The following is a 13773-nucleotide window of genomic DNA, read 5'->3' on the forward strand; positions in this document are numbered from 1 at the left end:
GCAACATATGTTGCTCCAAAACCTGTATGTACCTTTCAGCATTAATGGTGCCTTCACATATGTGTAAGTTACCCTTGCCTTGGGCTCTAATACACCCCAATACCATCACAGATGCTGGCTTTTGAACTTTGCGCCTATAACAATCCGGATGGTTCTTTTCCTCTTTGTTCCGGAGGACACCATGTCCACAGTTTCCAACAACTATTTTAAATGTGAACTCGTCAGACCACAGAACTCTTTTACACTTTGCATCAGTCCATCTTTCTGGGTGTTGTTGGTAAATGGCTTTCGCTTTGCATAGTAGAGTTTTAACTTGCACTTACAGAAGGTGAAATCCCTAAATTCCTTGCAATAGCTTGTTGAGAAATGTTGTTCTTAATACCCAATACCCAATCATGGCACCCACCTGTTCCCAATTAGCCTGTTCACCTGTGGGATATTCCAAATAAGTGTTTGATGAACATTCCTCAACTCTCTCAGTGTTTTTTGCCACTTGTGCCAGCTTTTTTGAAACATGTTGCAGGCATCAAATTCCAAATGAGTTAATATTTGCAAAAAATAACAAAGTTTCCAGTTCAAATGTTAAGTATCTTGTCTTTGCAGTGCATTCAATTGATTATAGGTTGAAAAGGATTTGCAAATCATTGTATTCTGTTTTTATTTACAATTTACACAATGTGCCAACTTCACTGGTTTTGGGTTTGGAAGTGTGTTGTCCAAGACAGTCCTACTGTAGACAGTCTAAAAGTGCTTTTTATAAGCCCTACTTGGAACATACCATTTTGTGTGTCTGTAGCTTTTATGCTGATGAGCAACCTTTAACCACACTTGTCTCTGACAGTGTGTTTTTCCCAGAAACGCTATTGTGCACTTTTTACATATACACTGTAACTCTGCAAAAACGTTGTTTTGATAGATGCTCTATATCGCATACAGCAACGTAACATTAATGAGTGCGAACAGGAGGGCACAAATGTTACCAACACTAGCATAGCTACAGTCGCCATCAAAAGTTTACATACACTTGTAAAGAACATAATGTCATGGCTGTCTTGAGTTTCCAATCATTTCTGCAACTCTTATTTTTTTGTGATAGAGTGATTGGAGCACATACTTGTTGGTCACAAGAAACATTCATGAAGTTTGGTTCTTTAATGAATTTATTATGGGTCTACTGAAAATGTGAGCAAATCTGCTGGGTCAAAAGTATACATACAGCAATGTTAATATTTGGTTACATGTCCCTTGGCAAGTTCCACTGCAATAAGGCGCTCTTGGTAGCCATCCACAAGCTTCTGGCAAGCTTCTGCTTGAATTTTTGACCACTCCTCTTGACAAAATTGGTGCAGTTCAGCTAAATGTGTTGGTTTTCTGACATGGACTTGTTTCTTCAGCATTGTCCACACATTTAAGTCAGGACTTTGGGAAGGCCATTCTAAAACCTTAATTCTAGCCTGATTTAGCCATTCCTTTACCACTTTTGACGTGTGTTTGGGGTCATTGTCCTGTTGGAACACCCAACTGTGCGGTGGTGGTCAAAAATTCAACCAGACATTTACCAGAAGCTTGTGGATGGCTACCAAAAGCGCCTTATTGCAGTGAAACTTGCCAAGGGACATGTAACCAAATATTAACATTGCTGTATGTATACTTTTGACCCAGCAGATTTGGTCACATTTTCAGTAGACCCATAATACATTCATAAAAGAACCAAACTTCATGAATGTTTTTTGTGACCAACAAGTATGTGCTCCAATCACTCTATCACAAAAAATAAGAGTTGTAGAAAGTATAGGAAACTCAAGACAACCATGACAGTATGTTCTTGACAAGTGTATGTAAACTTTTGATCGCGACTGTATGTTAGCTAGAATGCTAACATTACACTTATATTTTAACATCAATATCCTGCTAGATTAGCCTCATGAAAAAAAAAGGGATTAAATTTACAGTCAACACATCTGTAGCTGACTGATGGATACAGTAGCTGGCAGAGCTCCGGGCTTCTTCTTTTTTTAACGATGTGTAGCGAATACTTTTTTATTTTATTTTATTTTTTATTTTTTTGCTTTCCTTCGTATCTCGTCCATGAGGAACGAGGTTTTTCTACGCATGAGATCATGAAAATCCATAACTTCAAAAGTGACTGTTTGGGTGCCTCTTCTCTCATGATAGAGCAAACCAGTGAGGGAGATGATCGATTTGTCTCATGTCTGGTGCTGATGAACACGCTCTAGGGAAACATACTCCTGTTAGAACTTCATTAAAAAGTCAATTTTGCATAATTGTGGACATTTAAGGCCAATCAATAGGCAGAACTTTGCATACAGTCCTTGTATTGAATCTGTCTTCAATTAATTTATGAATACAAAACGTGTTTCCACTTACTCTCAAACTTCTAGTCTCAGATCACTTCCTTTCCTACAAAATAAAACCTTGCAAGTTATGCAAGGATGTGCCGTTTTAAGTCCCCGCAAACCTTCACCTCGCATGTGTAAAAAGTGGAGTTGTCAGCCTTCGCCGTGCCCTTTTCCCTCTGCTTTCTTCATCAATATTGCACCGGGCGCTGTATTAATATTTGCCTCGCTTTGTTGTCAGCTGACTAGCAGGAAAATAAAAGCAGAAACAGCTCGCAACAGTGTCAGCGAGGGGAAAATCTAGGTCATCCTGCAGAAAAACAAGGCACTCATCAAGGTGTGACGAGCGGGTTGTTGTTGTTGTTTGTAAAAGCTGAGGTTGCTGAATTGAATTCGATAGAGAGATGTCAACGGCGTATTTGCATTGGTATATATTTAACCAATCTAAGAGATGGACGGGATAAATACGTGAAGGAGTACTAAGGTCACACTAAAACTAAAACAGAAGTTGTAATAAAAAATTGTCGTAAAAACATTTTCAAAATAAATGTCATCTGATCTTTTTAGTGTTACAGAAACTGTAACGACCGTTTTCCTGTAAAGTTTTGAGTTTATTCACGTAAAAATGTGTTTTGCCCATAACTCATCTTATAAAGCCCCCACTCAGTAACAGTACACCTGCACTGTCATACAATATTACGACTTTACTCATTTTTTTAGGAATTTTGTTAGTTTTTCTTGAACTACAATGTGTTCTATATTATGACTATTTTCATAAACTTGTTACTTTTACTTGCAGTATTACAGCCATAGTACATACAATTTTTTTCTTAGCCAATATCATGCTTTTTTGTACATTACTACATTTTGTATTTACTGTATTATAGGTGTGTAATGATTGATCGATATAGTTGGTAGTTCTATTCACATTCCTAAATTTCAAGTATATTGATCTGTGCTTCGCAAGTTGGTCTTCCGGAAGCTATGTATCGATCCAACATCGATTTAAAACATGGTGTCCAGTTGCCTGAATTTATTTATTAGTCACACTTGTTTTTTTGGGTTTTTTTTAAATAAAAAGTTACTGAATCGATTTCAACTCACTGAATTGTTTTGGATCTGTGACAGCGATAATAGCCGTGTTCCTAAGATGCAGAAAGCCGAGGAGGCAGTGTGCAGGTAAAATTCATTTATTGAGCGGACAAACAAAAGGCGAGAGCAGCCGGGAGGTGCTCTGGGAGCAGATGGAAGACTATGCAAAACCGAAACTAAACTGAAAGAGCTACAACGTAAACGGAATATTGGAGAACAGCAAAACGTACGTCCAAATAGAATATTAGTTCAACAACAAAGTCCTAACCCAAAATGTAGCAGCCGCCCTACTTGAATCGTCTTGATTGTTAACACAAAGCAAATGCCGGGATAAAGTGTGAAAGGAAAGTGCTGCAGGTGAACACACGCAAAACAGTAAGTGCCCCCAAAATAAAAGCGCAAGACAGGATCTAAGACACTAAACACAAGAAATCGCCAATAAACTCAAAACGAGACATGCTATAGTGTGACATATCATGACAGCATTGTATCTTTCTAAAAAAGAATCATCCCTGAATCATATCGGCAACCACACATTCTGAATCGAATCGTTTTAAAACAAATCGTAACACCCCTACTGTAACACCCCTTTTTTCTGGCAATATTAAAACAAAAACAAAATAAATTCCCCCTCTAATATTGTGACTGATCTTCTGAAATTGTCAAACTTCATTGACTTTTACTGTCATTATACAACTTGACTCTAATAAGAATGGCATGTTAGTTATCTGGTAAAATATTTAATTCTCCCAAAATAACATACTTTTTCTGCAATTGATTGTATTCCGACAAGTGATTTCTTTCGGAAGTGAAAACCAAGCTAAGATGGCTGTTGTTCAGCAAGCAGCGCCCCACTTTGAGAACAAAAGAAGCCGATTTATTCCTGCAAAAAACAGATGGGAGCAACAAATGGAATAGATCCCTATACTTTATCAAAAAAAGATTATTCGTATGTGGAGTTCCCAAACGTATCGAACTATCTTGTGCTCCAGACATCCTTCTACATGACAAAACGGATAAAAACTTGGAAACGCATGGAGATCTACAACGTCTTTGTGTGTGGCTGGGTCAAGGGCATTGGTATCAAGACTCTCCCGGATAAATCATGCGAGCAAGAGCGCGAACAAATTTGAAACAAATGTTGGTGTGAAAACATGGAATTTTCTAAAGAAAGACTTAAAAAGTTGCAAGAATATTTTTGATTTTAAAAAGAGTTACAAAAAGAGAGAACTGGCATTATATCAAACTGATTTTTGATTTTGATTGGGCGTGTCATTGCTTAAACGAAAATTAAAAAGTATGTTGGAGTTCGAGTGTTGGTGGACGAAACAGTGATAAAGTCATCTAAAATAATTTGTGTTAAAAAAGGGGGCAGATAAATATAAGACTATTATTCTTCCATCTGCTCCTTTCTGATCATGGAAATGTATAAGAAACAAAAAAAAAAACCAATGGAAGTGTGAACTGTACGTGGCTTGTAAATATGCATTTTCATGAAAGGAATAAAAAGAAATGATGATCATGTATCATTTTAGCTCGGGTAAGGTTGCATTTCATGGTTTAACTTTGCGTCTACCGCCATGTTTGTTGCTGTTGCACGCGCCGTTTACGAGTAGTGTGTTTTTACCGTCTTTATTGAAATATAACGATAGATGTCAACATTGTGTATATGCTGAAAACTCAGTTTATAATTGTTGCCTTTGGTATAACTCTTTTAGGTTTTGTTTAGATTTGATTTATCTTATTTACACTCATCGAGTTGGTGCTTTTCGGAACACACTCATAGCAAAAGTGTGTCTTAAGAAATAAAAATAATGTCAAGATAATACTTAGATGGTAACCACTAGACATTAAAAGTATGTCAAACAAACCTTGAACGAAGTGGTCACTCGTGCATTCTTCTGCTCTGCTCACTTGTACTGGCGTGCGTGTGGCACTTTTGTCGTCTTCTTTCATAAAATCTTGCACTCTTTTGCCCCTTTTGATTTACTCTTGAGAAACTCTGAAGAAACAAGCTCAGTGGACTTGTGGTTAGAGTGGGAGGTCGTGAGTTCAAACCCCAGCAGAGTCATACCAAAGACTACAAAAAATGGGACCCATTGCCTCCCTGCTTGGCACTAAGCATCAAGGGTTGGAATTGGGGGTTAAATCACCAAAATGACTCCCGAGCGCGGCGCACGCTGCTGCTCACTACTCCCCTCACCTCCCAGGGGGTGAACATGGGGATAGGTCAAATGCAGAGGACAAATTTCACCACACCCAGTTTATGTGTTATTCCCCTCATTATATTATGACTTTTTTGAGAATTTTTGCCTTTTTCTGTAATTTTACTTAAAACATTAAATGCCCCACCACGCCCTGTACATGTATTGAAGAAATACAACATATTTCAAGTTTGTCCCCTTGTTATAAAAATATTGTTAAAGCTTTTCTCTAATCTGTAAAGAAAAAAAAGTCTGAATTTCCTTTTGGGGATTAATAAAGTATTTCTGATTATGATTATGACTGTTTTCCTGTAAAGTATCGGTGTTCTTTTCTTCGTATTGTTTTAATTTATTTCATTGTGGTCCTATGCTTTTCCTCCCCAATAACTGCCGACGACTGACTACAAATTGGTAAGTAAACATGTCCCTTTCCAGACCTCTTGACTCCCAACAACACTGCAACCCCTCCACCGCCTACAAACAAAAAACAGCCCTCATCCGGGCCCACCTGAGCCAGTTATGCAGTGACAGATGCTGTTTGTGTGTTTGCAGCATCCCCGCATGTGCAGCACCACAACACACAAGAAGCCTGCAGCCTTGCCACGGGGGCACCATCCATCACTTGGACTTGTCAGGGTGACACCCCCATGCCTGCTGCGAGCACTTATAAAGACTTCTGGAAGCACAGTGGTATTTACACACCATCTTTTTATTTATTTGTATCTGTGATAATGGAATGGTGTGTTGTGGGGTGGGGTGGGGGTGCGGGTGGGGTGGTGCAATGTTTGGATGAAAGGGTATGGACAATTTATTAGGCACACCTGCCCAACGTAATCATAATAATTTGACCATGCATTTATTATTGCAGTGGATTAGAGCAGCACTGTTTCTAATATGCTGAATCTACAAAACCCAAAACCGGTGAAGTTGGCACTTTGCGGAATTCGTAAATAACCGAATACAATGATTTGCAAATCATTTTTAACTTACATTCAATTGAATAGACCAGATATTTAATGTTTGAACTGAGAAACTTGTTGTTTTTTTTTGCAAATAATCATTAACTTAGAATTTAATGGCAGCAACACATTGCAAAAAAGTTGGCGCAGGGGCATTTTTACCACTGTTACATGGCCTTTTCTTTTAACAACACTCAGTAAACGTTTGGGAACTGAGGAGACCAATTTTTGAAGCTTTTCAGGTGGAATTATTTCCCATTCTTGCTTGATGTACAGCTTAAGTTGTTCAACAGTCCGGGGTCTCCGTTGTGGTATTTTAGGATTCATATTGCGCTACACATTTCCAATGGGAGACAGGTCTGGACTACAGGCAGGCCAGTCTAGTACCCGCACTCTTTTACTATGAAGCCACGCTGTTGTAACACGTGGCTTGGCATTGTCTTGCTGAAATAAGCAGGGGCGTCCATGATAACGTTGCTTGGATGGCAACATATGTTGCTCCAAAACCTGTATGTACCTTTCAGCATTAATGGTGCCTTCACAGATGTGTAAGTTACCCATGCCTTGGGCTCTAATACACCCCCATACAATAGGCAACTTTGCGCCTATAACAATCCAGATGGTTATTTTCTTCTTTGGTCCGGAGGACACGACATCCACAGTTTCCAAAAACAATTTGAAATGTGGACTCGACAGACCACAGAACACTTTTCCACATTGCATCAGTCCATCTTAGATGAGCTAGGGCCCAGCGAAGCCGGCAGCGTTTCTGGGTGTTGTTGATAAATAGCTTTGGCTTTGCAAAGTAGAGTTTTAACTTGCACTTACAGATGTAGCGACGAACTGTAGTTACTGACAGTGGTTTTCTGAAGTGTTCCTCAGCCCATGCGGTGATACCCTTTACACACTGATGTCACTTTTCGATGCAGTACCGCCTGAGGGATCGAAGGTCCGTAATATCATCGCTCACGTGCAGAGATTTCTCCAGATTCTCTGAACCTTTTGATGATATAACGGACCGTAGATGGTGAAATCCCTAAATTCTTTGCAATGGCTCGTTGAGAAATTTTGTTCTTAAACTGTTCGACAATTTGCTCACGCATTTCTTCACAAAGTGGTGACCCTCGCACCATCTTTGTTTGTGAATGACTGAACATTTCATGAAAGCTGCTTTTATACCCAATCATGGCACCCACTTGTTCCCAATTAGCCTGTTCACCTGTGGGATGTTCCAAATAAGTGTTTGATGAGCATTCCTCAACTTTCTCAGTCTTTTTTGCCACTTGGGCCAGCTTTTTTAAAACATGTTGCAGGCATCACATTCCAAATGAGTTAATAGTTGCATAAAATAACCAAGTTTTCCAGTTTTAACATTAAGTATCTTGTCTTTGCAGTCTATTCAATTGAATATAGGTTGAAAAGGATTTGCAAATCATTGTATTCTGTTTTTATTTACCATTTACACAACGTGCCAACTTCACTGGTTTTGGGTTTTTGGGTTTGTACATTACTACAGTGGTACCTCAACTTAAGAGTGTTTTGAGATAGGAACTATGTTTATGCTTTAAGTTACAAGCAAAAATTTTAGATACAAACACCCCCACTACTTGGTGGCGTAGCAAATGCCACAGTGAACCCCGTAAGAGCCACCCAAAACATCTGGTCTTACTTGCTAGGATTCGCTTATAGCAAGAGATCGACATAACTTTGTTTTCCAAGCATGTGAAGGAAGAAAGTGAGCATGAAGGACGGCGCTGAGAAGAAGTAGATGATAGTCATCGAATTGAAGAAAGAAATCATCAATAACATGACCTAGCAAAGCAGTTTGAACGTATCACTACTCGCCCGCAACATACTGAAGCATAATTAACCCAATACCAGCCAAGAATGTTAAAATAATACCCAAACGGAAAATGTGGAAAAGCTGCTGATGGTGTGTTTGACGGAGAAGCAGCTTGAAGGAGATACCATAAAAGTCTACTTCCCAAGGTAAATGCTGAACATTTTTCCATTACTTCATAAAACTACTGTAGTTGTTTGTAATACAAGCTATTGGGGACGGCGTGGCGCAGTTGGGAGAGTGGCTGTGCCGGCAACCTAAGGGTTCCTGGTTCGATCCCCACCTTCTACCAACCTCGTCACGTCCGTTGTGTCCTTGAGCAAGACACTTCACCCTTGCTCCTGATGGGTCATGGTTAGGGCCCTGCATGGCAGCTCCCGCCATCAGTGTGTGAATGTGTGTGTGAATGGGTGAATGTGGAAATAGTGTCAAAGCGCTTTGAGTACCTTGAAGGTAGAAAAGCGCTATACAAGTACAACCCATTTACCATTGTATTGTTTTTTTATACAATGTTGATTGTCTAAAAGTTAGTTTTTTCTTCTTAAAAGGCATGTTACATGTTAAAATTGTGCTATTTTGGGCGGGCCAAGCACCAGTTAAATGGATTTCAACGTGAAATACAAATCTTTTGAATCAAGAGCGCCGTCACAGAACAAAGCTAGTAAGTTGAGGTACTACTGTACAATAATACCATGTTGGTAAATCTATGTAATGTCTTTCTAACAGTTTGCAATCCACTGCAAACTACAACCATTTGTGTGCACGATTCTCATGGTTTACTTACCTTTTTGCATGTTGTTACCATCCACGGTGTAAAGTTCAACAGTTGTCAAAAGTATTGTTCAACAAAACCTCTCATTACCCTTTTGAGGGCAGATCTATATTTCAAACAGCTTGCCCTGGAACTATTGGTTGACACATGTTTGCGATGACCAGATAACTATTACTTAACAGTGAATGTCAAATAAATCGATGTGATACGCAGTTGAATGCAAACCTTTAAAATTGGGTCGTATTCGCGCGTCGTACCCTGACGTCCGACCCATTAGTGAGTCCAGAAAGTCCGATGGAGACATGTTGGTGGAGGACCTGGGGTCGTGCTCCTTGGCGCCCACAAGCCTGCAACACATGCACGCCGAGGGGAATAGGAGTCACAACACAAACATACTGTTCAGTTCAGTTTCAGTTTCAGTTTATTTCGAACATGCATACAATACAATGTAATTCATCACACATTTCCAGTTGTTTCATTACAGCACGTCCGAAAAGGAGTAGGAAGAAGCAGAGCTTATTTAATCCTACCCCTTTTCATACCATAGCAATTTTATCCAATTTCCTTGTTCTCTGTAACAGAACAGTGAACAAATAAATAATATACCATACTAAGAAAACAAATATCAAATACATAAATAATCTTTGTCTCAATAAAACAAACAAACAAAAAAAAGTGTTTAAGACAAGGGTGTCAAACTCATTTTAGATCGGTGGCCACATGGAGAAAAATCTACTCCCATGTGGGCCAGAGTGGTAAAATCACGGCACGATAACTAAAAAATAAAGACATCTTCAGGTTGTTTTCTTTGTTTAAAAATAGAACAAGCACATTCTGAAATTGTACAAATCATAATGTTGTTGTTTTTTTTTTACACTTACATGTTGTGGTTAATAGTATTCTGTCTTTATTTGTCGTTATGTATATTTTCTGAATAAATAATGTGATAATGTTCATCTGTCAACTCGTTGGTGTAAATTTTTAATCTGTAAGGATACAAAAATTATATCAAAATCAAATTACAGTATGTTATTTATGTATTTTGATCATTTTCCTCGACTGATGTACTAACATCTTGTGGTTTATTTTGTACATACCGTATTTTTCGGATTATAAATCGCTCCGGAGTATAAATTGCACCGGCCGAAAATGCATAATAAAGAAGGAAAAAAAACATATATAAGTCGCACTAGAGTATAAGTCGCCCGATTGTAGCTGAGATAGGCTCCAGCGCCCCCCGCGACCCCGAAGGGAATAAGCGGTAGAAAATGGATGGATGGATGTTTGGGGAAATGTATATATATCAAATATATATATATCAAACTTTCTTTCTGCTGCTCGATTGCCGTTTTCTGCTGCATATTTCATTACTTCCAGCTTGTAACCTGCATGATATGATTTCCTTTTCGGTGCCATTTTTGTTCAGCCCTTCTCAGTTTTTTTAAGTTACCGCCAATGTTGAAATGATCAATTTTCATAGGTTCGGAAGTAGTAGCAGGTAGCATCTTTTTGTTCACAATGCACTTCTGCCATGACCCGCCCCCGCCAAATTTTTATTGGTTGACGTGTGTGTGTGACGATTGCTGATATACGCCTAGTCTCTTACGTGAATGAGATACATAATATTATTTGATATTTTACGGTAATGTGTTAATAATTTCACACATAAATCGCTCCAGAGGATAAATCGCCAAACTATGAAAAAAACTGCGATTTATAATCCGAAAAATACGGTATGTAGCATCATCTACAAAGATACACAGAATTGATATTGCGACATCCAGTGGACACATTTAGAACAGCTGTTTCTTTCATTCAAAAATATGAGGTTAATTTTTATACTTATAAAACTCATTCCGCGGGCCGGATAAAACCTGTTCGCGGGCCTCATAAATGATAAATGGGTTATACTTGTATAGCGCTTTTCTACCTTCAAGGTACTCAAAGCGCTTTGACACTATTTCCACATTCACCCATTCACACACACATTCACACACTGATGGTGGGAGCTGCCATGCAAGGCGCTAGCCAGCAGCCATCAGGAGCAAGGGTGAAGAGTCTTGCCCAAGGACACAACGGACGTGACTAGGATGGTAGAAGGTGGGGATTGAACCCCAGTAACCAGCAACCCTCCGATTGCTGGCACGGCCACTCTACCAACTTCGCCACGCCGCCCCTGCCCTCGGGCCGTACGTTTGACACCCCTGGTTTGAGACGTTCATTATAATTCTTGTTCTGTGTACTTTGTGAACTTGTAGTTTGAACAGTCTCTTAAACTGAATCATATTGCTGCTTTGTTTGATTTCTTTGGTTAATCCGTTCCATAATTTAATTCCACATGCTGATATGCTAAAGGTTTTAAGTGTTGTACACGCATACAAATGTTTTAAATGAGATTTTCCTCTAAGGTTATATGTCTACTCTTTTGTTGAGAAGAATTGTTGCACATTGTTGTATTTCTATTACGACGTGGGCGGGTGGGATCGTGCGTTATTGCGCATTACGCACGATGCGATGTCGTTTCACGTATGATCGGATTCGGACAGTCGTCTGCGTGTACGCACCTGAAGTTGTTCGTCTCCATGAAACACGCAAGCAAAGCTCCCCAAATCACCACGAAAGAGCGATGCATTCCGGGCGCCGTTGGCTGTTTGCACTCACTTTTGTACTTTCACTTCTTCCATCTGTCAGTCGTCACCCAAAAATACATCTCGCTTCTGTACCGCACACTGCACAACATAGTTTAGTTGTAGCCCAACTCTTAAAAAAACAAAACACACACACACACAATGATGGATAAAAGGAAAAAGGTGGCTTAAAAAACTCAAAAAGGATTTAAAAAAAACAAAACACCTTCCTCTCCAGTCTCCAGGAGGAGGTTGGATGAGCGGCCACGGTGGAGGAATGGGTGAGTAACGCCTCTCTCTCCTTTGGGCGCTTCGAGAGCTTTTTGGTCCTTTTACGCGCAGGCGCACAAGGGGCGTACGTGCGTTGGGTTCCAATATAATAAGGTAATCTGTAACAAAGCGGTGCATGTTACATAATAGGACCTGTCACTTTTGAATAAAGCAAATTTTACATGTGGAAATGCAATTTGTTACATAGAATAATTCAGAAGCACCACAAACACAATTACTGGATATTATATTTGACACTTTCCACTTTTGCATGTTTGGTCAGCCTTTAATTGTGTGAACCCCTCTCCCTCCTCCTCAGGAGTGTAAACAAAGGTTGGACCAGCAGAGGCTGCTGGATGGAGACTATTTGGTACCACGGTTACCCTGGAAACAGATTTCCAGGCATATGATTGGAGATGCTGCAAAGGTTGGCCTCTTCCGAGCGAGACGAGATGAGATGTGAGTGACAGACAAGGAGGAGGAGGTATTCTGCGAGGCTGCACGGGCGGAAGGTGTCTCGGCGAAAGGTCCACTTAGACGCGTTACGTGTCATTCATAAGTCCGCGACCCAATCCTGTCGGTCACGCTGGTCTGAGTTTAATAGTCATTTTAAAAACAATTTTTTTCCCAGTCAGATCCAATTATAATGGGAATAATCTGTTCCAGAATTAAACTATAGCTATCATAAAACCTTTGTTAGCTGCAAAGACAATTATTTCAGTAATATTTCAACTTCCCTATAGTCGTGCAAATGTAAAAAATAAGTGAAGAACTGTTAATAGTCAAACAGAACGATGCTAAAACTAATTCTTAATTAAATGATATATAACAAAGTGTAATGAGATTTGGACCATCCAAATAGATTTGATGCTACCTGTTTGCCTCATAAACACATAGTAATGCAAACATACTGTAACCTGTTGTTATGACAGGTTACAGTACAGTTGCTGGCAGTGTGTATGGTTACACACCTTATACCAGGGGTTTCAAACTCATTTAATCTCAGGGACCGCATGGAGGAAAATCTATTCCCAAATGGGCTGGAATGGTAAAATCATGGCATGATAACTTAAAAATAAAGCCAACTTCAGGTTATTTTCTTCGTTTGAACGTACAAATCACAGATAATCCTCTGGACAAAACACTTCAAATTTGTTGAAAATTCTGAGGAAATTGGTGCAGCTTCAAAGACACAATGAGCTTAGATTTGGTCTCAGTGTATCTACAAAGCTAGGATTAAACTTTAAGTAACAGTCTTTCTGGGATTGAACAAAAACACAACAGGTAAACTCTTCTAGGTATCAATAATTTCCTTTGTCATGTCCACGTATCAATCTAGTGCTAACTCAACAAACCGTCGGAAACGGAGTTAAAACCTATTCAAAAGGGTTAAAGTTCACTTTTCTGGTGTGTGACAGAGACATTTTGGGGGAGTAAGGGTGCCAAATGACGATGTGTTCGAAGCAGAAGATGTAAAACGGCAGGTTTTAAGTTCCATGTGGGTCGAGGAGGAGGAGCCACAGTCCCCCTTTATCGTGTACCTCTTGCTTGGCCCCGGTATAAACCGTTTGCTTGCCTAACAGAATCGCTATAGTGACATGCTGTGGACACATTTAGAACAGCAGTTTCTTTCTTCGTTTTTATACTTGTCA

General features: G+C 39.5%; 1 protein-coding gene across 1 annotated transcript in view; it reads right to left on the bottom strand.

The window, feature by feature from the left end:
- The window catches only part of glra2 (glycine receptor, alpha 2), a 38488-nt gene extending 26381 nt beyond the window's left edge, over window positions 1–12107 (bottom strand). Inside the window, exons 1-2 of the mRNA XM_062069123.1 lie at window positions 11789–12107; window positions 9450–9571 (exon numbers count right to left, since the gene is read on the bottom strand). Coding sequence (XP_061925107.1) covers window positions 9450–9571; window positions 11789–11856 — 190 coding nt within the window. The 5' untranslated portion in view covers window positions 11857–12107. The remainder of the gene's footprint in view (window positions 1–9449; window positions 9572–11788) is intronic.
- Between the last annotated feature and the right edge of the window lie 1666 nt (window positions 12108–13773).

The sequence above is a fragment of the Entelurus aequoreus genome, linkage group LG14 (genome assembly GCF_033978785.1).
Source record: "Entelurus aequoreus isolate RoL-2023_Sb linkage group LG14, RoL_Eaeq_v1.1, whole genome shotgun sequence".
Taxonomy (NCBI): domain Eukaryota; kingdom Metazoa; phylum Chordata; class Actinopteri; order Syngnathiformes; family Syngnathidae; genus Entelurus; species Entelurus aequoreus.